The sequence below is a fragment of the Strigops habroptila genome, chromosome 8 (assembly GCF_004027225.2).
Source record: "Strigops habroptila isolate Jane chromosome 8, bStrHab1.2.pri, whole genome shotgun sequence".
Taxonomy (NCBI): domain Eukaryota; kingdom Metazoa; phylum Chordata; class Aves; order Psittaciformes; family Psittacidae; genus Strigops; species Strigops habroptila.
Window position 1 is genome coordinate 38,700,335 of NC_044284.2, and position 22,037 is coordinate 38,722,371.

At 40.8% G+C, this 22,037-nt stretch overlaps 1 protein-coding gene across 1 annotated transcript; it reads left to right on the forward strand.

The window, feature by feature from the left end:
* Positions 1 to 2,722: 2,722 nt before the first annotated feature.
* On the forward strand, positions 2,723 to 21,246 carry IVNS1ABP (influenza virus NS1A binding protein). The gene is made up of 15 exons (XM_030495846.1): positions 2,723 to 3,375; positions 9,886 to 10,128; positions 11,436 to 11,562; positions 11,913 to 12,082; positions 12,163 to 12,238; positions 12,945 to 13,118; positions 13,495 to 13,620; positions 15,004 to 15,111; positions 17,279 to 17,405; positions 17,965 to 18,189; positions 18,340 to 18,461; positions 18,642 to 18,768; positions 18,853 to 18,984; positions 19,140 to 19,313; positions 19,797 to 21,246. Exons 3-15 carry the CDS (start codon positions 11,452 to 11,454, stop codon positions 20,048 to 20,050), a joined length of 1,926 nt encoding a protein of 641 aa, XP_030351706.1. The 5' UTR covers positions 2,723 to 3,375; positions 9,886 to 10,128; positions 11,436 to 11,451; the 3' UTR covers positions 20,051 to 21,246.
* The last annotated feature ends 791 nt before the right edge of the window (positions 21,247 to 22,037 follow it).

The window sequence follows — 22,037 nt, forward strand, 5'->3', positions numbered from 1 at the left end:
GAAAGATTTCTGTAATCTTAATGAATTATTGAAAACCCTTCCAAAATGCAGTGAGGAAAGATTATGGAATGAGCAGATCTGTATATGTGATAATTATAGAGAACACAAGCAACTTTCAACTGCAATATATAGTTATATATCTATATATGCAATACCTATATATATCATAAATAATAAATGATATTTCTCTAAATTGTATTTGGTTTCACAAAACATTTTATTCATTCAGAAAAAATAATTTTCTTTTTAGAAGAAAACCATGGACTAAATCCTTGACTGGTAATGTCCCTCGCTCATTCACTGAGTGTGTACTTAACTGAGCTATACTAATCTGTGTCCAAAGAGAAATGTTATATGATGCTAGATTTAAAGAAATTGTGGAGTGGCTTAGGTGAAAAAAGGTCTTGTTCTCACTTCTAGCGCTAACATATTTCTTCTACATTTTCTCCATTTTTAGTGCAGCAATCCAAGCCACATATTTTGCTCTCACCAAATATAATATTTTCCCCTCTCAGGTAGTCTTCATGCCTAAGCTTTGGTGGAGGCAGTGTTTGATGTTATGACCTTAAGCCCTTGCAATATGCAGAGTTAACAAATTCAGCCTTTTCTTTAGACCTTAGAGCTTTAGATGAGACATGGGAAGTCCATTATAACGAGACAGGGACCAGCAGAAAAGCCACATCAGAGTCAGGGTCACCTACAAAATGCCTGACATAGGAGTAACACGCTATTTGGAAGACAAGCAAGAGGGCTTTCCAGGAGAGGGCTTTCCATTCACTAATTAGGGAGACTGTATCTTCTGTAGTGGGAGAAAAAAGGTCTGCAGAACATCCTGAGCCTTCACAAGCATAACTCTTTTTTGTTTTTTCTTTTTTCTTTTTTTTAAATACAGTGTTGCTAGAGAAGTGGTTTTGTTAAAGAAAGAAGCATTCTTGACATTTTACAAACACTTTTACAAGGAAGAACAGTTGTCAAACCAGGAGATCTAAAACCCTAATGAGCATCATTGCTCTGGTGGCTGCACATGTTCTAACTAGTTTTTCTGGTTCAGCTCCCAGTAATTTAATTGTGTAGTATCAACCCAATCCCACTGTTTCCTTTCAATAAAGTGTTCTTCAGAAATAAATTAAGATTTACAATTAAGTTTCATTGGGAAGTATTGTGAAATATCTAGCAAATTGAAATTCAGGTATTTGCATGTTACGGAAGTCTTTTCCATCATCACAGGAAATACAGTCACATCTCAGCTGGAACAATGGTGTTTGAATGACGTAAACTAATTTCATGTTGATTGCAAAGCAAGAAGCAGAGAAAAAAAACCCCTTCTTTTTAAAGTGGGAAGTGAGTTTGGGTGATGAGAATGCAACCGGCTCTAATGAGACTCTGCCTGAGCTCCCAGCCTTGCCATGGTTCACAAAATCCAAAATGTGTTCCCTGTCACAGGGATCTATGTGAAAGAACTGGAAACACCCATCTGTTAACTATGTGCTGTCAGGAAGATGCTACGCTTGCTCTCTGATATTCCTTGGAGTGGCTGATAATGAAAATTGATGGTGATTCATGCAGACATCTCCTTTCCTAAGAATACTGGAACAGCAGCTTGTGTAATCCTGAGATTTACTTAATTAAGGAACATCCCCAGCACTGTTTTATTTGGTCATAGTTCCTGTCTCTTGCCTTCACCTCCCTCTCAGCTTTACCACAATGCCTTCCATTTAATGCTTTTCATTAGCACGGCCCTAGTAAGAAGCTTAGTTCAAAAAGAAAGCAGAGAGTGGGAAGGCACTGAGGTGTGGCTGGTGATTTAAAAACTGAAAGGAGAAGGGAGTGGAAATGTATCAAAGAGAGGTGGGACGTTGAGGCAGTCCTATTTACTGCTGGCAAAAAGAGAAGCTGAAGCCAGGGCCCAGCTGCAGCATGGGCACTGTGCTAACATACATGTCTCCAGAGACAGGTGAGGAATATACCTAAAGCTTAATGCCTCTGCTCGCTTCTGGTGAGACAAGACCGTTATTTTAAGCATTTTGAAGCACTTTCTGCTTGAAACCTCAGTATCATCCAACTTCAGTGTTTTGAAATATACTTCTTCACTGAGATTCTTGAAGAATGTTAGAGAAATGGTGTATGACACATAGGATAATATTTACCATTAGACAGCTGAGATGATGAAGCCATATTTAACATAATCTCCTACAGGTCTCTCTGTTCCTGACCAAGGCAGCCTCTGAATCAGGACAAAGCACACAGGGAAACTTACCACTACCTTCCAGGTGACCTTGGCATTTTAAATCAGGAAGCAAGCAAGAAACCCCGGACTTCATCCAGCTCTAGCTTGTTTTATTTATTACGATATCGCAGCAGCACTCAGGGCCCCAGCCATGAATCAGAAACCCACTACACTATCTAGCATGCAAGCATATAACACGTAGACTTGAAACACCCCGTATTTATCAGCAGTGATGTTTTAAAACTACTTTGCCTGGCAAGATAGGATTTATTGCGAAGAAGGGGGAGGTGGAATTTTTCATCCAGAAATGCCTTCTCCAGAAGGCTTCAGGAGTGCTGTAGCCAGAGGCAGGATGGAGCACAGTCTAGCTGCCCGTGCACACAGGACAGGCTGTGCATTAAATATGGTAATTTTTGATTAGGCATATATGACGCCTTGAACCACAGTTCCGAGCAATGAGGAAACCACCGCTGAGGAGAAAAGGCAACACCAGTTTTGAAAAATAATTTTATTGAAATGGAGGGGCTTGTAGCCGAGAAGCAGGGGTAACGAGCGCGGTGGCGGTTACTCGCAGCAACGTGGCCCCGCGCGGCACGGGCGGGTCAGCCCCAGCGCCTCCCGAGCCAGCGCATTCCTCGCGTCGGCCGCCCCGAGCCCTTCCAGGCCCGGCCCGTTCTCCCGCCCCGCGGCCGCCACTAACGGCGCCGCCAACGGCCGCTCCCTCAGGCGGGCGGGCAGCGCGCGCAGCGCCCCCTCTCGCCCCGCCGCCGTCCCCCGACCCACTTCGGCAGCGGAGGGAGGGGCGCGGCCGGACTTGTTTCTCGGCGGAGCGATGCCGTCCGCCTGAGCCTGCCGCCCGCCCCGCCGGAGGCGGAGGGTTACGGGGCGCAGTGCCGCGTCAGCGCAGGCGGTGTGGCTTCTGCAGCTGTCGCGGCGGGTCCGTCGGCGTCGTGCCTGTGCTTGCCACCTCCGCCGCGGTCCGCTCCCGCCGGCCCCCGCCCCGGCAGCGCCGCGGTTCGCACCCGCCGCTGTCCCTGCGCCCTCCGCTACCGCTTCCCGGCGGGCTGGGGCTGCGTCTTCGCGTCGGCTTCCCCCTTAGCCTGGAGGCTCCCAATATGTACAGCATCGTCTGCGCTGAGAGGCACCAGGTACGGCGGGGCGGAGACGGCGGGACGTCCCGGGCGGTCGGCCCAGACGCGGCCCGCAGCGGCTATGAGGGGACGGGCGGCAGCATGGGGGGACAGCGGACACTGTGGGGCCGGGGGCAGCCGGGCGCTGCGCCGCCCCGGCCCCACTGCTCTTTGTTCCCCGCTCGGCGCTGGCGCAGGGGTGGCGGCGGCCCGAGGCTGCCGGCGGGTGGGGCGGGCCCCACGGTGGCGGCCGCAGCCCCACGGCGGTGGGCCTGGCTCGCCGCACCGTGCCCTCCCCGCGCCCTCGGCTGGAGGAACGCGAGTCGTGCTGGTTCCGCAGCTTTTTGTTGCTTATTTGGGCCCGTTTCTCAAGGGCTGGCCAAATCTCGAAGTTGCCATGCTCATCAAGGCGAAGTTGTGTGAATGGCTTGAATGGCGTGAGATGGATTCCCTCACAGCTTCCGGCCTTCGTCCCACGGGGGGTGCTGCGGGGAGGCGGGGGAAGTCGGCGTTGCTGCCGGGGCCCGGCATGGGCACCAGCAGCTGGTGGGAATGCCATGTAGCTCCCAGGACAGAAATTCAGATGTTCCCCATACGGGTGGGTATTGTTCCAAGGTCAGGCGTTGCCTGCGTGCCTTTACAAGCGCCACGCTGCAAGTCGCGTAGTGACACCTTCCTTAAATCCTGTATAGTAAGGGTAGGAGAGCGTGATGGGAGAAAATAGCAGAAATCCTGGACTTTGAAGAAAATAGTTGGTTTGGGCTGAAGAGCATGTGCTGACAGCTGTTTGCCAGTATCATGGCCCTCCCTGTCATCTATACCAGTTCTAGGAAATAGACGATAACACAGCAAAACCAGTGGGTGTCAGTCCACATTAGTGCTTCTGGAGAAAGGTGATGAGCATGAATGACCAGAAGAGGGTTTTGGGGGTGCAGAAGGAGGGGGCAGGAAGAGGTACAGTAATTTTTGCCTGCATACGCAAAGTTCAGCCATGTTTTTAGAATTTTTCAGAGGGGTTTCAAGGTAGAAAATATCTTTTCATTGGCAACTTTGCCGCTCCTTCAGCTGGGATTCCCATAGACATAAAAACCGAATCGGTTACAATTTTATTCAGGGTGGAAAAATGTTGATGAAGTGAGAGGTGGGGCATCTGAGTTACTTATAAAGGAGAAGGATAGCAAGACTGAGTGGTGATAGATTAGTGGAAATTCAGTATCATGTCACTTTCCTTATTTGTGGTGGTTTCTGAAGGGGAGGATTGATTGATTTATTTATTTATTTACAGTGATGGGTGTGTAGACACCACATTTATTCTCTTCTGTCAAGGATCTACAAAATAAGAAACCAGGCAGGATGTGGTGCTTTGATGGTGAGATTGGTTTAATTTTAGAAAGCAGATTTTGTAGCCACAAGCCTAACTCTTGGAGCAGAGGATGCAACAGTCAGGAAATACTTTCCAGTTAGGAAATGGTATTTCAGATCTATAAATAATTTTGTCTAACTTTGTTTTCTTCAGCTTAAGTTCTTAAGTAGCAGGAGATGGTAAGAAAGGCAAAACCTGCCCAGAATGGGCAGTGGGAGACAACAATGACACACAAACAAAAATCCACCAGTTTGCTGGTTTTGTGACAGAGGTTTGAAGAACTGCGGGAATACGTGTTAGTAGAAAAACAAAAAAAAACCCAAAAAGCAAAAGAAAACAAAAGCCCCGCCAAAAAAAGGGGGTGGGGAGAGAGAAAGACCTCGGATTTTAAGAGAGTGCATATGAAGCAGAAGGTAGAAAAAGAGGTGGAAATAAAGACTATGATAACAACAACAAAAAACAAGTACTATGTGGAAAAGGAGAAGAGGAAACAGAACCAGTATGGAAAGGTGGTGTAATGAGCGGTGGTAAGACTCGGTGAAACAGTGTATCGAAAGCGGGGCAGGTGGAGGGGGATAGTATTGGAAGCTGTACTAAATGGGCAGCTGGTGTGCTACACCTCAGAGTTGTAGTTGTAACAGCGGTAACATTCAAGCATGAAACCTGCTTCTCAATTTTTTTAAGTCTACATACACAAATGTGTGTTTGATAGAGCTTTCTAGACTTGCTTTCTATAGAGGACAGTCCAAGAATTACATCTTCTTGGACTGCATCTGGAAGATTTTGGAAAATGTGCATAAGTTCTTTTTCCTTTCCCTTCAATTCTTAACCAGTGATAGCAAATATTCTTTCCCTCTCCCCTCATGGTTGGGGTGGGAGAACAACTAAGCTTTGCAGTGAAATAGAACAGTTTTGTTTACAAGTCATAGTTATTAATGAGGCTAAATCTTTAGTGGAAAACAACTGAAAAGTGAATATGCAAAACAAAAGCTACATAAATTCTGTGAGTTGTTAAATCACTGGTGTAAAGAAGTTGAGCCTGTTCAGTGGTGTAAAGTATGTTGATATATGTCTTGGTCCATGGTCCATTTCATTTATCTGGAATGCAAACTCAGACATGAAAAGATCATGTGTTTTTACCCTAAATAAATGCTAATATATAAAAGAAAAATTTTGAGGATGTCTGCTTTTATCTTCTGATAGAAGTAATGGATTATGAGTAGTTGTAATCGTGACCTACATTTCTTCTGAATCAGGCCACAAAAAGCCAGAAAGTCCACAGTAACAAAAAGCACCAACTGTGGTAAAAGTATCTCCCCAAGTTGATCTATTACTTGTGAGTTGAAGAGCTACCAACCTTTATCTGACAAAAAAGTTTGGGCAGAATTGGTACAAAGCAAGGCTTTTGTTTACTTTTGTAATGAAATACTGCACATGGAAAGTACCAATGGACTATACTAAAGATGAGAGTTGTCAGATGGGATGAAAACCAAATACTACCTGTGGTGTTAGGTCATGGCCAAGGTGACTTTTGCCTTAGTATGTGGCTCTGGGACCTGTTGTCTTGGCACCTCACCTGAAACCACAACTCATGTCCCCTGAAAGTGGCTCTGCAGTGGAGAGTCCTAGGGCAGGTTTTAGGTCTCGGAAAAATTCACCAGTAATCATCTTGTGGCAGGTTTCTTAAATGTTGGAATGTTTTCTGCAGTGAACAAGTGTTCCAAAAAAATTGCAATGAACACATCCTAAATTTTAAACACATTAATTAATAATTAATATGTTTAAACACAAAAATTAACAGTTTAAAGTGTATTATGACATTTATTTGCTCTTGTAACAGAGCTAATCATATTTCAATAGTATTTGCATTTGCAAGATATGTATAAGAGGATAGCATAGTGAACAATGAGAAGACTTAGTATCATTGTTATTTAGGTGAGTCTTCTTAAATGCACCTCTAAATGTATATACAGTGAAATGTAAAGATGAGCTTAAAGGGAGAAAAATGATCTTCTGGCAGTCAGTTATGTGTAGTGCGTTATGAGCCATGACTCTTTCGTGGTCCAGAGGTACATACATATAGCAAGTAAAAATATCAGTCTGTGCAGAACAGTAAGTGTTTAGGAAAGGTATGTTTAAATCAAGCAACTGGCCAGACATTTGAGTACTGCATTTCTTTAGTTGAGTACAGCTGTATCAGTGAAACGCACCACATGAATGCTTCATGGCTTCTGGCCTGTCTCAGTCCTCTGCATTGTTAACACCTAGCATTATTTTACACCTTGCATTCTTTACAATGAGGGTGGTAAAATACTGGCACAGGTTGTCCAGAGAGGTGGTCGATGCACCATTCTTGGAGACATTCAAGGCTAGGCTGGATGTGGTGCTGGGCAACCTGATCTAGTTGAAGATGTCCATGCTCATGGCAGGGGGGTTGGAGTAGATGACCTTTGAAGGTCTCTTCCGACCCAAACTATTCTATGATTCTATGATCCTATGATCAACTCTTGATTGAAGGTGGTGTCTCCAGGCTCAACAGGAGTATCAATCTTAAATATTAAAACTACAGTGTAAATCCAAAGTTTATATAACACGCTTATTTTTTGCTTCATTTTAAAAATAAGTACAGGAAATAGACCTGCTCTTAAGAATTTTCTGAAATGGAATGTGGTGTTCCCATTCTGGAATGCTAATTCTCTACCTTTAACATGTTTAAGTGCTTTTTGGTTGAGCTTGAAAAGTAATAATTTCAGAGGCATCAGACTTCATACTTTGCCTGTCTGGCAGTGATCTGTTAACATCACACTTGGCTTAAAAATGTAAAATCCAGGAAAATTATTAAAAAAGCGGCTGACCGTTCTTGATGTGGTGAGCTAGAAGGGATTATCAGCAAGGGGGGGGAAGGTAATGGCAAAATGAGTTAGACTTTTGAAATAATTTTAAGAAAGGACTTTGTTTGCCGTACCTGTTTATAACCTTTAATGCAGAAAAAATGCATCATTCTTAGGTTTTCATTGAATTTTGACTTATTGTCTGGCTCTCGTTTTGGCAGTATATACCAAACTAGAAGGAATGCAGAAAGTAATGAATATGCTTGTGCTATTTAAAGCCATTTTGAGTGGTAATATTAGCTGTGGGTCATGCACAGCAATATTGAAACTTTGTGACAATAATTAAGACGCTCAAACTCCTAGATATTCAGATTGGACAATATGATTAGGTGCATGAATGCAAAATGTGTGGGTTTAACCTCATGCACAAAGGAGGACTTTAAAAGACAAATCTTCCATTTCAATCCAGAATTATTTTGGATGTCCTTTTTAGGTCTTGAAGGTTGTAAGGAAGTACATCAGGCAAAGTTAAAACACTGCACTTGAAATAAAGTTCTTCTGTTACAGCAGAATGTTACAAAACATGCCCAGAAATGTAAACTGAGCAAGAATGATTCTGGAATTTAGTTGAAGTTGTTGGAATAATTGTCGTGTAACTCAGTGTTTCAGTTGAGGTGAATCTTTGGGGAAAGTGTGGACATGAGACTGTTTCTGGTTTTGAGAAGTGAATCTTTGCTTTAGAAACTGGAATGGTTATACCAGTTGTACCAACAAGAGAAATATTGACTTCCAAATGCTTAGTTAAATGTTTGGTAAACAGAGCTTGGTTTCAGTTTCATAACTTGCCTATGCATAAGAATATATATAAAAAGAATATACATTATAAAAAAGAATATACATTTAATCTATGAGATTATTTTTTTTTCCTAGCAAAGTATGCTGACATTAGAATAGATTTTAGAAAGTTGTAGTCCCCAGGGTACTGTTCCTATAGTCCTTCCTGCATTTCAGGGGTACTATAATGCAGACAGACACCACTGTTGCTCTGGAGCATTGTTTCCTTCTTTATACGTGTTGTGTCTGTTCTAGTAGCCAAACTTAATATTAGTTCTTTGTACAAGGTTATCTGTCTTCAGCATTGCAAGAAGCTGTTAAGGATGGAAGCAGTTTTCTGATGGAGCTGGTATATGGCGGGGTAATGCCCCCTGCCGCTGTTGACAGTCAGCCTCCTGCTTGAGCTGCTGATGTACTTACAGACCAAGAGTGGTGCAATTCCTGCCAAAATGCTCCCCTGTGTGATCGCTGGCCAGGCAGTAGGGTCCCGAGGCTCTCTTGCTACAACATGAGTGACTTTTAATTTTCAACTAGGAGAAAAGAGCTGCACCTATTCTTAGGAAACCTGATTCCCAGTGTGGCATTCATTCTTTAGATACAAATATAGGTTTGGAACTGCAGTGGGAAACTCAAGTGGATGAAGTGATTGATGTTTTCCTGAGGTGGCATCAGGGTCATGGAAAGTTCCAGAGTGAGTGTTTGTTGCCTGTTCCCTCCCCACTGCTGCTGCTCCTCCTCTTCTCTCCTCCCTCCCAAAAAACCAGCATATACAGCCCACCCACATGCAGAATCCCAACAAAGCTATTCCAGATGCAGAACTTGACCAGAACGTAACAGGTTCTGTTTGCAGGGTAGCAAAAAGACTTCTTTTATCAAAGAAAGTTATCATTGAAATAGTGATTTCTGACTTTATAAGTTGGGGTTTGGTTTTTTTTTTTTTTTTGGAAGTACTGGAGACTGGAGATATGCTTAGTCATTTCAGACATGTCCTTAGTCCATCTCCAGTCCATTTTAGGCATTCAGTAGGAGAAGGATATAAGTAGATGAGTACAGGAAAAGCAAAAGGTAGGAGGCATGTGGATTGGTTTCTTTTTTAAAATGTAGTAATTTTTGTTGTTACTTAAGAGTTATCTACTTCTGTAAGTAGCAATAATGATCTGGATATAGGAAGTGCTGAATTACCTAATTCCCAGTGTGGTAATGAATTACCTAAAAATGGAATTCAGCTGTTATAACCTTTTCTCTAAGCACAAATTTAGCCACTTTCCTGCCTCTGTGGGTACAAAATTGATGTGGTTGACCTCTCGTTAGGCAAGAGAATGTATTGGTGTCAATAGGGAATATTTCAGGCTTTTTTTTTTTTTTTTTGGGAGTGTGTGAGGAAAACCATGTTTGTTTGGACCAGGAACTTCTACTTAAAACACTATTAAAGTTTTGTCTGAAATACATGGTAGTACTGTCTACTGTCCTTTTTACTTTCTACCTTCTCCTTTATTGCAGGTTATGATGCATGATTATCACAGAAGAAATTCATGTCTATAGCTTTTAAGGACTTTATTACATCATCTTCAAGCCTGATAGTTTTGGAATCCATATTGCATCTGCAAAGACGCATCTGCTTTCACATTTCGACAAACATCTTCCCTGTTAAAAGATACCGAAATTCAACTGCTCTGTTTTAACACAGGGATTCCATTATATTAAGATCTCCCAGTTAAAAATTTACGGTCATACATTTGCTAGGTAAGTTGATACTGTTAGCTGTGTATACTATAGTTAATACTTTCTCTGAAATTCTGGACTTTAAAACCTTTCTAAACTAAAACACATCAAATGAAAGTGTATAGAAGTGGATAATGATCTTTGTAAGTAGGATTATTGTTGCCAGTTTAGGGTCAAATGCTTTCAGTAGTAAGTGAATTTAAAATAAATGGATTAACATTAGAATGGGGGGGGGGGTGTTGCCATTTTTACTACTGATTTTTGCTGTCCTCTTTTTCTGTTTTGGGGGTTTTCTTGTTTAGTCTGAATCTTCAGAATTTTCTTAAACTTCAGATGGAAATTGTTGCTGGTAACATTAGTAGTATCCTACATGTACTTTCCTTTAAAAATGTTGATGAAAGTATACTTTTGCGTATATTAACAGCTCAAACCTACAATTTATTAGGTGTTTTTAATTATTTCAAATTAATTAACTCATCTCAGGGTCAAAATTTAGTATTATTAATTAGCTTCCTATTGGGAAAGTGGACTTTTCCTACAAACGTTTAAGTAGAAAAAAAAAAAAGAATCAATATAAACAAGCTATAAACCAGGTTCCAAATTCAAAAGTTAGTTTCCTAAAGTTATTTTTCCAATCTTAGTCCAATTTACCTGAGGTGTTATGTTTGTATATGGCTAAGATTTTCAGGGGAAGTTGTTTTGGCTTTGTGATGACTTAAAATACATGGTCATCATTCAGAATGTATTTAATTCTGTTTCATCAGTGTTAATGTTCTTTCATGACTTCCAGCTACTCTAAAATATTGAAGACATTACTCATAAAATTAAAGAGAAACTTACAGCTATTCTACTTCACTAGCTATTTTGAATTCTCAGTTCTTACTTTTCAGTGTAGCTGGGTTTTGGGCCTGTGTGAAAAATGAAGCTGAGCAGTATGACAGGTGTCATGCACTGAGCAGAAAATAAAAACCTAAAATCTACCGAATCTGATCTTTATAGAGGGGAATGAAGCTTCTTGTGTAATCCAGTGATTTCCAGCTTGGTCCTATGGAGCTAGCACAGATTCAGCATGTAGTTTTGAAGTTAGAACCTACTGAAGTGATGTGGATACGCTGAAAGTTGTGGTTTCAATCTCTGAAAGCCATTAATCCAGCCCATCCAAAGGTGGTCAGCACGTGGTGATCAGCAGTAGGGCTTCTCTAGGCTTTTTTTGAGAGGATTTTTTTTTTTTTAATTCCCATGAATGTTTGTTTGCAAACAATGTGTTAATAGTACTTCGATGCTGAAGCAAATGTTGTATCTGTAAACTTTGTACGTCGTGTTTTCAGCCATACCAACACCAAAATGATTCCCAATGGATATTTGATGTTTGAAGATGAAAACTTCATCGAGTCATCTGTTGCCAAACTAAACGCTTTGCGGAAAAGTGGTCAGTTCTGTGATGTCCGTCTCCAGGTACTTTTTTTCTCCCGGAGTATGGTGATTGAATACATTGGGGTTTTTTGTTACATTGTGTGATGCTACGTGCCTCATTGACTGTGAGATTTTAGCATCTGATTTTCCTGAAAAATGCGTACTTTAAAAATCCCAGATACACTTTGAGAGAAGCAATGCTAATATTTTTTCAGGTGATGTAAATTGTAGACTGTATTGATTTGAAAAATTGATTTGAACTGTGACATTCACATTCCTATTATATATACTATATATAATAGTATATATAATATATATACTATTATAATACAAACATAGTTGAAGAAAATTCTTACCAGCTTGTGGGTTTCTTATTTGTGTTTCAAATAAAGGTCTGTGGACACGAGATGTTGGCGCACCGAGCCGTGCTAGCTTGCTGCAGTCCCTACCTGTTTGAAATCTTCAATAGCGATAGTGATTGTCATGGAATTTCCCACGTTAAATTTGATGATCTCAATCCAGAAGCTGTTGAAGTTCTGTTGAATTATGCCTATACTGCTCAGTAAGTAGTTTGCACAGAAACTAGACAGAGCAGACTTCCATTTAAAAAATCAAAATAATAAAGATTAATTTTTTTAATAGGTTAAAAGCTGATAAAGAACTAGTGAAAGATGTATACTCTGCAGCAAAGAAGTTGAAGATGGAGAGAGTTAAGCAGGTACAGTTCTCACGTCTTCCAGAAATCTATTCTTCTTTCTCAAGCTGACTGCATCATGCTTTTTGGTGTTAAGGAGACAAAAAATTATGTTTCTGTTTAAAATGTGCTCAGTGGATAAGCTTCTTTAGATGTTCATAAGAATTACGTTGTTTTCAGTGACATCACTATGTATTACTTCCACTTGTGTTATCTTTGTGCCAAAGGGTTCTCTGAAGTTGTGTATTTGTACACCTGTATAGTCTTAGCTGGTTACTTACCTTCAGGTTCGTGGAAGCAGTGGTGTGCTTGGTTGCATTGGGGGCATAATTAAACCTGTAAATCTGTGGCAGTGGTATGTGGAAAAAGAGTAATTCACACACTCATGAAGATAGCTTCGGTGGCTCTTGACTTTAGAAATACTTTCTCTTGCTGCAAATGGGGATACCTTTGACAAGGAAATAGGGATTCTTAACTTCACTTGGCTGCAGATAAGCAGCTTTGTCAATACAGAGGCAGGGAGGTCAATGTATATGTGAGAACTTTTAAAAGTGCATATTCCTATGGAAGGCAACATTTTTTTACAGCTCTAGCTCAGGGAGAGGATGACAACAATCAGTCACTATTCTGCAGTTAAAAAAGAGCTGTTGCTAAATGTTGGGATGGATAATTTGAACATATAACAATCTTGTCTATGTGTAAACTAAGATGCGGCCTTTTTTTGTAAAAGGTTTGTGGTGACTATTTGCTCTCCAAGATGGATGTTCAGAGCTGCATCTCTTACCGCAACTTTGCAAGTTGTATGGGAGACTCGCGTTTGTTGAACAAGATTGATGGCTACATTCAGGAACATCTTTTACAGATTTCAGAACAGGAGGAATTTCTCAAACTTCCGCGGTTAAAGGTTAGCTTAAGTTTGTAGATGTTCTTCTGGTACATGATTTCCAAAAAGCAACCCCAAGGAGCAACTCTTACAGCTTCCTTTTGGGGAGTAGGAAAACTTGGTGCACTGACTTTTACCAACAATGTGAAAATTCTGGATCTGTGAACCTTAACGCTAGAGAACACATACTATCATCCTTTCTAAGCATGAAAGGTAACTGCAGATGTACTTAAATGTGCTTCCTAGTTTCAGTGGCGTGGGCTGAAAGCTCCTTGTAGGTAGTGTTTTCTAGCTCTCTGGTAAAGCAAGAGTAATGTTCACTACCTAAAGTACAGTATGCTACAAATACAAGGGTAATACCTATAGAGTAAATCATCCTTCTCTCTTCTAATTCAAGCTTGAAGTAATGCTGGAAGACAATGTTGGCCTACCTAGCAATGGCAAACTGTACACAAAGGTAATCAACTGGGTACAGCGTAGCATCTGGGAGAATGGAGACAGCCTGGAAGATCTAATGGAAGAGGTTAGTCTTTAAGAAAATGGGACTAAACATTAAAAAAAAAAAAAAATCAATATGAAGGATGATCCCATGATCCCTTTTTTTTTCTTTTTTTTTTCTTCCACTTTTTTAACTATGACCCTAAAGAATTTAAATTTTACTGTAGGTACCCCTAAGCTGAGAAACTGGGGGGGTGTTCAGGTGAGCTGAATGAACTGTTCAGTCTGGTCTTCCGCTTTCCTTTTTTTGCTCACTATGTGCTGTATAGTAACCTCGAAGTGGTGTGTATCTTGCTTTAGAACTGGGGAGGTGGTACTGAAAGTTGCTGTAGATTCTTGATGTTTTCCTTTGCAGGTTTTGCTTGTAAAGGCAAAGTAGGTAAAAGCTTCTAATGGTTGTTCCTCCCCGTTGATTTATCTCCCCATAGGTTTATTAACAAAACTAGGATACCAAGGCTGAAGAACCAAGAAGAAACCTCAAGTGTATTGACACGTACAGAAGCAGCAGTCCTGCCCCAGTTCTCCTAAGAAAATCCGCTGTGGGCAGAGAACGATGATGATGATTTAATGGTGTTTACTTACTCCTTTACAGGATACATTATTTTGAAAATTGTGTGTTTATTAAATGGCTTTGCTCATGAATACTTATACTTGATATAGCCTGGGCAGTGTTTAATGGAAAACTTAGTGGGGAATCTAAATTTTTAATTGGCTAGAGGAAATGGACCTTACAAAAACCCCTGAAACATCGGTATTTTCCAAGTCTGTTACTACAGGCACAAATGATCTTCGGAAACCCTTGTATAGGCAAAAGTACATGTTGATACTGTTGTATATTATCAAGTGTATATTTCCTCTTGGAAAAACTAATTTTAAAAGCTTCGATCATGTTGAAATTCAGATGCGTTTCATTTGAAACAGTTGCATCTGATGTTTATTTGTAGCAACAGTTTCCTCAAGAACTTAAATTTGTGTTGTCTTCCCTCATTCCCATACCTTTCTTTTAGAGTCCACTCTTGGCTTCTCTTAACATCTTTTAATTGAGATAAATATGTGTATTTTTCAAAGCAGAAAACTTGTTTGCGGGGATAACGAAAATGCTTGCATGAGATTGTAAATTTGTATAATTCTGCAAATTAATGTGCCTTTTGCTTGTCTAATGTTTCTGTGCTGGAAAAACAGTAGAAGTCCTTGGAAAATGAAGATTTCTCTCAAGCTGAGAAAGTAAGGAACCTCATCCCATGTTTGAAGATTGCCACCATGACATCTGCTTCCTTTTAGTTTTGTCATTCTGCTAGATTGAGATGAGATGACGAGAAGTATGCTGGCGACTGCCTTTTGTAATCTGCCTGTAGCTAATAGCAGTGGAGACAGTAGCCACATGGGTATTCTGTTGTTGTTTTTGCAGGTTCAAACGCTGTACTACTCAGCTGATCACAAGCTGCTTGATGGAAATCTGCTAGATGGACAGGCTGAGGTGTATGGCAGTGATGATGACCACATTCAGTTTGTGCAGGTACAAATTGCAGACAGTCTCAGGTAACCCCAGATAGACTGGAGCAGGTTTACAGCACACCTGAAGTCTTGTGTACTGTTAGCAGAGAAAGCAGCAGTAGCTTTAATGAAGAAATAGGTGATGAGAACGTATCTTTTCTCGAAACTGCTGGAGGCAATTATTTAGTTTGTGCTTCCGTTTTTTCAGCAGACTGACTGCAAGTCTTTGCAAAACAGAGTGCTTGAGGTTTGACTTCAAAATAAATCTTGGGCTGTTAGAAGAAAGAAGAGGTAGAAGAGCAGTCGGCTGTAGCAAGTCAGCTGTGGCGTTGTAGACATATTCAAGAGGCTGTAAAGAATCACAGACTGCTTGGCTTGCAGTGGAGAATGCATCTCTTAAATTTTGGCACAGAAAAAGATCCCAGACACAAGTTCTAATCCTTCAGCTGCCAGCGTCCATTTCTTTTGTTCAGATGCACTTTCATGTGCAAGAGAGATTTTTAAAAGCAGCAGTTGGGTAACTTCTGATCTGGAGATAGCCAGTACTTTGACTGTGTACAAATCAGTCTTGTGCTGAGAGGTTTTTTGGTCTGTTTGTTGATTATATATATATATATATATTTTTTTTTTTATTGCTAGCCAGATATAAGCATTTTCAACTCTTGAAAAACACATGGCTTAGCACTACAGAGGCTGTTTAAGAAACAAAGAATAATAATGGGCTGATAGATGCAAATTGCCAGTTGCTTTATACAAATTAAGGTTGTTTAAATTCACTGAATTAGAAGCAAATATGTTGTAATATTTTAATGCATAAGAGTGGAATATGATGATGCAAAAGTAATTTCTGAAATTTTTAGCTAATGTTTATGTAAAACACTATACTGGAACATGGATTTTAGAAGTGAAAAGGGAGGAGAATGAAAAGGTAGTTAATTTTCCAGTTTCTTAATTGTCTTTAGTAAGCCTTCACAGCCTTCACCGCCTTTGGATACTACTCCTTGCAATACTTAGAAGCTGAGAGGTGAACACTCAAAAAGTTCATTTTCAGAAATAAGGCCAAGAGTTGTCAACATTTTTATAATCCTTAATGATAGTAAGAATTGCCAACTTCAGCCATTCTAAACAGTTGAGAAAACTAACGCCAGAAAACCCATAGATGACAGTCCTGGAAAAATTGTAACTTAAATCTTTTATTTACAAAAGTTTGTAATTTCTGTAACTGTCAAGGCAATTTAGGGGTAAGAATAAGATGTTAATTGGATGAAGATTCAATTACAAAATGTCATCCACAAAGAAATTGATTTTCATGGTGAGCTGAGTATAGCAATCAAACTTTTATGTGTAAGCTTACCTATGAATTAGATGATGTATTGCAAAAGTCATATGACAGTTTCCACACAGATCAGGCTCTAGGGAACTGCGCAAATATTGCAGACTTGGTACTGTGGTCATAAACTTTGCTGCTAAACAGAATAGACAGAACATTGACATTTTGAGTTTGGTTCTTTATGATTCAGAAAAAAATTAACAACCCAACCAACTGTGCAGTGTGCTCTGAAATGTGAAATTGGGGTGGGGGGTGAGAGGGTGGGATGTCTTGAGCAAAATAATGTAAGCTACAGTATAAATTTAACTGAAGAAGAAAAGAAAGCAGAAATCTTTTGTTAGGTATCAAGAGAGTAAAATCCAAGAAACAGCTAATCTGAGCACAGAGAGCAACTGAGGTGAAATAAATTTGTCTTCAGGGAATGAAGAGAATAGTTAATTCACTGCCAAATAGCATTATATAATGAACTCAAGTTCCAGAAGCAGAGCTTTTGAGTGAGGCTTCTAGTTTGTAGCTCAGTTCTCTCCAAATGGATGTAGGTTTTTCCTTGCATTTGAAAACCTCGCTAGCAACTCATACTCTCTTCTAAGAATTTGAAATTATTTCTAGTCAGACGCCAGCAGTATAAAGCTACTGTCACAGGATGAAAGGATTACCGGGATAAGATGTAGGGTGGTTTTTGGCCACTGTTGCTGAGTAGGCAAGATGTTGTGTGGAAAATGTAGGTGTGCTATAAATGCTCTTCGGAGGTGGTAGCCAAAGTGTTCTCTTGAATAGTTATGTGTTAGCTCAGAGAAGCAAAGGAGGAAGGAGGTGTAGTCTCTGGCTAGGTTTCTGTAGCTGCCTTTTGATTTTGCAGAAGAAGCCACCACGTGAGAATGATCACAAGCAGATCAGTAGCAGCTCCTCTGGAAGTCTTTCTCCAAATGCTACTGTTCAGAGTCCTAAACATGAGTGGAAAATCATTGCTTCAGAGAAAACTTCAAGTGAGTAACTAGGGCAGGGTTTGTCTAAAAGATGCGTCTGGTATTGTATACCTACCACTTCCCACTCCCTGGGGATTTTCTTCAACATCTGTAAGGAATGCAGAAGTGCCTTTTCTTATTGATGATGGAAGTCAAGTAATTTGCCTAGTTATCTCTGGGATGTTTCTAACGTAACTGGGGCTGAACCGGGATCACTTATATCTTGATTGCATGTGGGCAGGCTGTCCCAAATCCCACGGTGTGTGTAATTTACCCAGAAGGTCCTAAGGAGATAGGCAGTCTCTAATGAATTTACAGAGCTATTTGCTCTTTGTGTGCAAGGCAACTTTCTCCTAGCATGTCTTTCGATTGCTGTCTTATGTCCTTTGAACACTATATTAATAAGCTAAACCCCATATTTTTCAGTAGCTACACCAACACTTGGAACCAGTAGCAAGAAGAAATAAAGTTTTCACACTTACAAGGGGAGAAGCATAATCTGAAGACCTTAGTTGGTATCCACTTAAATTTGCCTAAAATTTTATTATATTGGTGGTCTCTCTTTTTCTCCTGACAACAGGTAACACCTACCTGTGTCTTGCTGTTCTGGATGGTGTGCTGTGCGTGATATTCCTGCATGGCCGTAACAGCCCTCAGAGCTCTCCCACGAGCACACCACGACTGCTGAAGAGTCTGAGTTTTGAGCTTCAACCAAATGATGTCATTGAGAAGCCGATGTCTCCAATGCAGTATGCTCGGTCTGGGCTGGGCACAGCTGAACTTAATGGCAAACTGATTGCTGCAGGTAAAAGAAGTAGTAACAATTCTTTAAACAACTTGGATAGGGGGTGGGAGGGCAGTGGCTTCCTGTGTATGCTATATTGGAGTCAGTGTTCTTCCGTGTGAAAGCAATTGGTCTTTGGAAGTGCGGTATCATGTAACCTTTTGCTTTTAGGTGGATATAACAGAGAAGAGTGTTTGCGCACAGTGGAATGCTACGATCCGCAAAAGGATACTTGGACTTTCATTGCACCGATGAGAACGCCCAGAGCTCGGTTCCAGATGGCAGTTTTAATGGTGTGTGTTGGGTGGAGATCAGATGAAATGTGACTTTATGTAAACGCAGGTGGGACAAACAGGGCAAACTTTACAAAACGGTAACAGATGTTGCTTAACTGTAGTTACACGGTTACTAAAGTGCTAATGATTTGAGTTGTTGTGTCCTTAGATGTGAAGCATCTGATTTTTTCCATTTAGGGGCAGCTGTATGTTGTGGGTGGGTCAAATGGTCACTCAGATGACTTGAGCTGTGGAGAAATGTATGAACCAGAAATAGACGACTGGACTCCTGTTCCAGAATTGAGAACCAATCGCTGCAATGCAGGTAACACATCTACAGTTGATTGAATGGGTTTTTTAATATATGTCCCTTTATTAGCTTACTTATTATCCTTTCCTATATGAATAGGAGTATGTGCCCTGAATGGAAAACTGTACATTGTTGGTGGTTCCGATCCTTATGGCCAAAAGGGACTTAAGAACTGTGATGTGTTTGATCCAGTAACAAAATCTTGGACAAGCTGTGCTCTCCTCAATATCCGTAAGTTTGTTGTGTAGTGAGGAGGAGGGGAGTGATTGCAAACCTGCAGGTTTAAAACCAAGCAAAACAAAAAACTGTTTAAATGTCAGCTGCTGTGGCATGGTGTTAGTGCATGACTTCCGGGCTGGGCTGTAACTCCTGGCGTTTGATCGTAGGGAGACATCAGTCTGCAGTGTGTGAGCTGGGTGGATATTTGTACATAATTGGAGGAGCAGAATCCTGGAACTGCCTGAACAGCGTGGAGCGTTACAATCCAGAGAACAATACCTGGACACTGATTGCACCCATGAATGTGGCTCGGCGAGGAGCTGGAGTGGCTGTCCATGATGGTAGGCTTCCACGGGCTTAAGCGTCACTCTCTTGCTTGATGCTTAACGAATCTTTCAGGTTAAGCTACAATGCAAGTAAAATACAAAGCTTCCTTCCTTCTCAGCAAGGAAACAATACAGTAAGAACGTGGCTATGTTTGCCTTCAATTTTAATTAAAAATTGTAACCAGAAAAACAAAAAACCTCATGTTTTTGTTTTGGGGCATTCACCCCTACCTGTCTTTTCAAAACATCACCATGCAGTTTCTACAACTGCATCTGTCTGACTTTGGACTTTGCACTTAGCCTGAAATAACTTCCAGTCAGCTCAAATGATCCAAAGCAGGTCCATACTGTAACTTCAGACTTTGAGTAATGCAAAGGTTTCTAACAGAAAACCTCAAGTTCCTTCATTTTGGCTTAGTTTGTCTGCCCTGAAAGGAGGGGCTGTGTTTGGTTACACAGGTAGTGCTTAGCAGTGAAACATTCTTTTCCTTTTCCTAGGCAAACTCTTTGTTGGTGGAGGCTTTGATGGCTCTCATGCAGTGAGCTGCGTGGAGATGTACGACCCTGCTAAGAATGAGTGGAAGATGATGGGAAGTATGACTACTCCGAGGAGCAATGCCGGGATTATGACAGTGGCAAACACTATTTATGCAGTTGGGGGATTTGATGGCAATGAATTCTTGAACACACTTGAAGTCTACAATCCAGAGTCAAATGAATGGAGCCCCTACACAAAAATTTACAAGTTCTAAGTGAATTAAATTCTCTCTTCAAACTAACAGGCTTAGTGATGTAATTGTGTTTTAGTTGAGGTACACATGTGAATAGGGTTGGGGAGGGCATAGATGTTGCCAACAGCAACACAGAGCTTTTGCATATTGCATATTAATGTGCTGTACATATTTGTTTTGGAAAGAATATCAAGATGAAGGGGGTTTGTGTATTTTTCAGCTTTGTTTTAGGGTTGGGTTTTTTTTAAGATTTTGAAGATAACACAGGAGAAACTGGACTGGGCATATCATTTCAGGAGCTTCCCCCAGCATTTGTTTTGTCGCTTTGCACATTAGATTACTTTTCCTGTAGGATGTGTTCTTGGGGCAGGAAGTGTGAGGTTTATGGGGGATAGTTTTTTTTCCATCAGGCCTTGTTTTCCTTCAGTAACTGGAACAATCTGTAACAAGAAGCCTTATTTAAATAGATATAATGGCTATTTTTTTTATTAAAAAAAAAAAAGCTGACATGCCTGCCGATACCTTATCTTTTATGATTGCCTTTTTATAACAGTTTTTATACACTCAGCAGAGTATTTTATCTGTTGAAATGAAAATGGCAGATAAATGGTTATTGAAGCAAAGGACAACCTTGGAGTTCATAGAGACTGAGTGGGACAACTGATTTACCACTGTACATGAGCTTCTGAGCTTTTGCCTCTGCTACAATATTGTAACTTAGTATGCAACACCTTTGTTAGAGCTGAATGGAGTTTCTGAACATAACATAGCTGTGACTTTCTAGGGTGGGGAAATTATTTTGGCTCCAAATATTTTGACAAAAAGGCAGAGGGTGCTTTCTGTACAGCAGTTTTGTTACTCTGGGTGAGCTAACCTTTGTAAAACAAAAACTTAAGTGTGGGGGTTTTCTCATGGTTATTAAACTCTTGCCAGTTGGCAATGAAAATGTGTTCATCTGGTTAGTATCTGTCTTATTTTTCTAATATTACAAGATGAAAGGGTGATAGAACACAAATAACTTGATTCTGTATGTGCTCATAGTACTATGTTTTAGTTCACTTTCTCTATTCCTATGGATAAAATGTTGGTTAGGATGACTTGGTGTCTAATGTGTAGTGCTGCACATCTAACTCCTGGTGCCAAAACTAGCACTGACTGCTTGCTGCTGATGCAAAACACATTAAAGGTACCTTTTGGGAAATCCTTGCACCACACGACTGCGGTGATGTGTCTGTGTCCTCTTCTTTAACAAGGTATAATTTCCAGTAAATTTGCAATGCTGTAACAGACCCTGGATGTAGCTACAGCACAAACAAAGTGGAGGATGTTTAACTGAATCCTCTTCGTCAAGTAGAAACAGAGGGTTAAAGTGTGAGGTACACCTCCTAACCTGCAACTTGAGCGTTACCCTTACTTCTGGAGGGCAGAGGGCTCAGAGCCAGCACTGGCTCCTAGAGAACAGCTGTTATCTGAGGGATATACCCCCTCTCAGTCTCAGTTTACTAAAAGCTCTGTGCAAATGAAAGCGTGGTGCTCCACAGGTGAGATGAGAAAGGGGTCAAAGTGAACTTGAAGAAAGTGCCTAAGAGTATGGTGAAAAGAAGCACCCAATACTGTTGTGAGGAACTTGATCCGCTGTGGTCCTCAGCATTAAGTAGCTTTAGGAAATTAAGCCATACCAGTGACACTAATTTCAGCAACCATCCCATTCTTAGTTTCCTACAGCTTTCTGATCCCAACTCTAGTTATTCCACATAATGCCAGGCAGTCCTGCTGAAGGGGAGCATGAGCAGACCACACCATCTCTACTGGATGTAGGAAACCATCAGACCAAAGAAAAGTACTGATTATTCCAAGGTGTAAAGGTGGGTGCATTTGAACAGGAACAACCAGCATGGGAGTAAATAAAGTACTTGTCTTCATCTGTCAGCTGTCCTCCCCTACAGTGTATCGAAAGTAGATGTGACAGACATCCATCACATGGTTAAGCTGATCTAGCTCCTTAGAT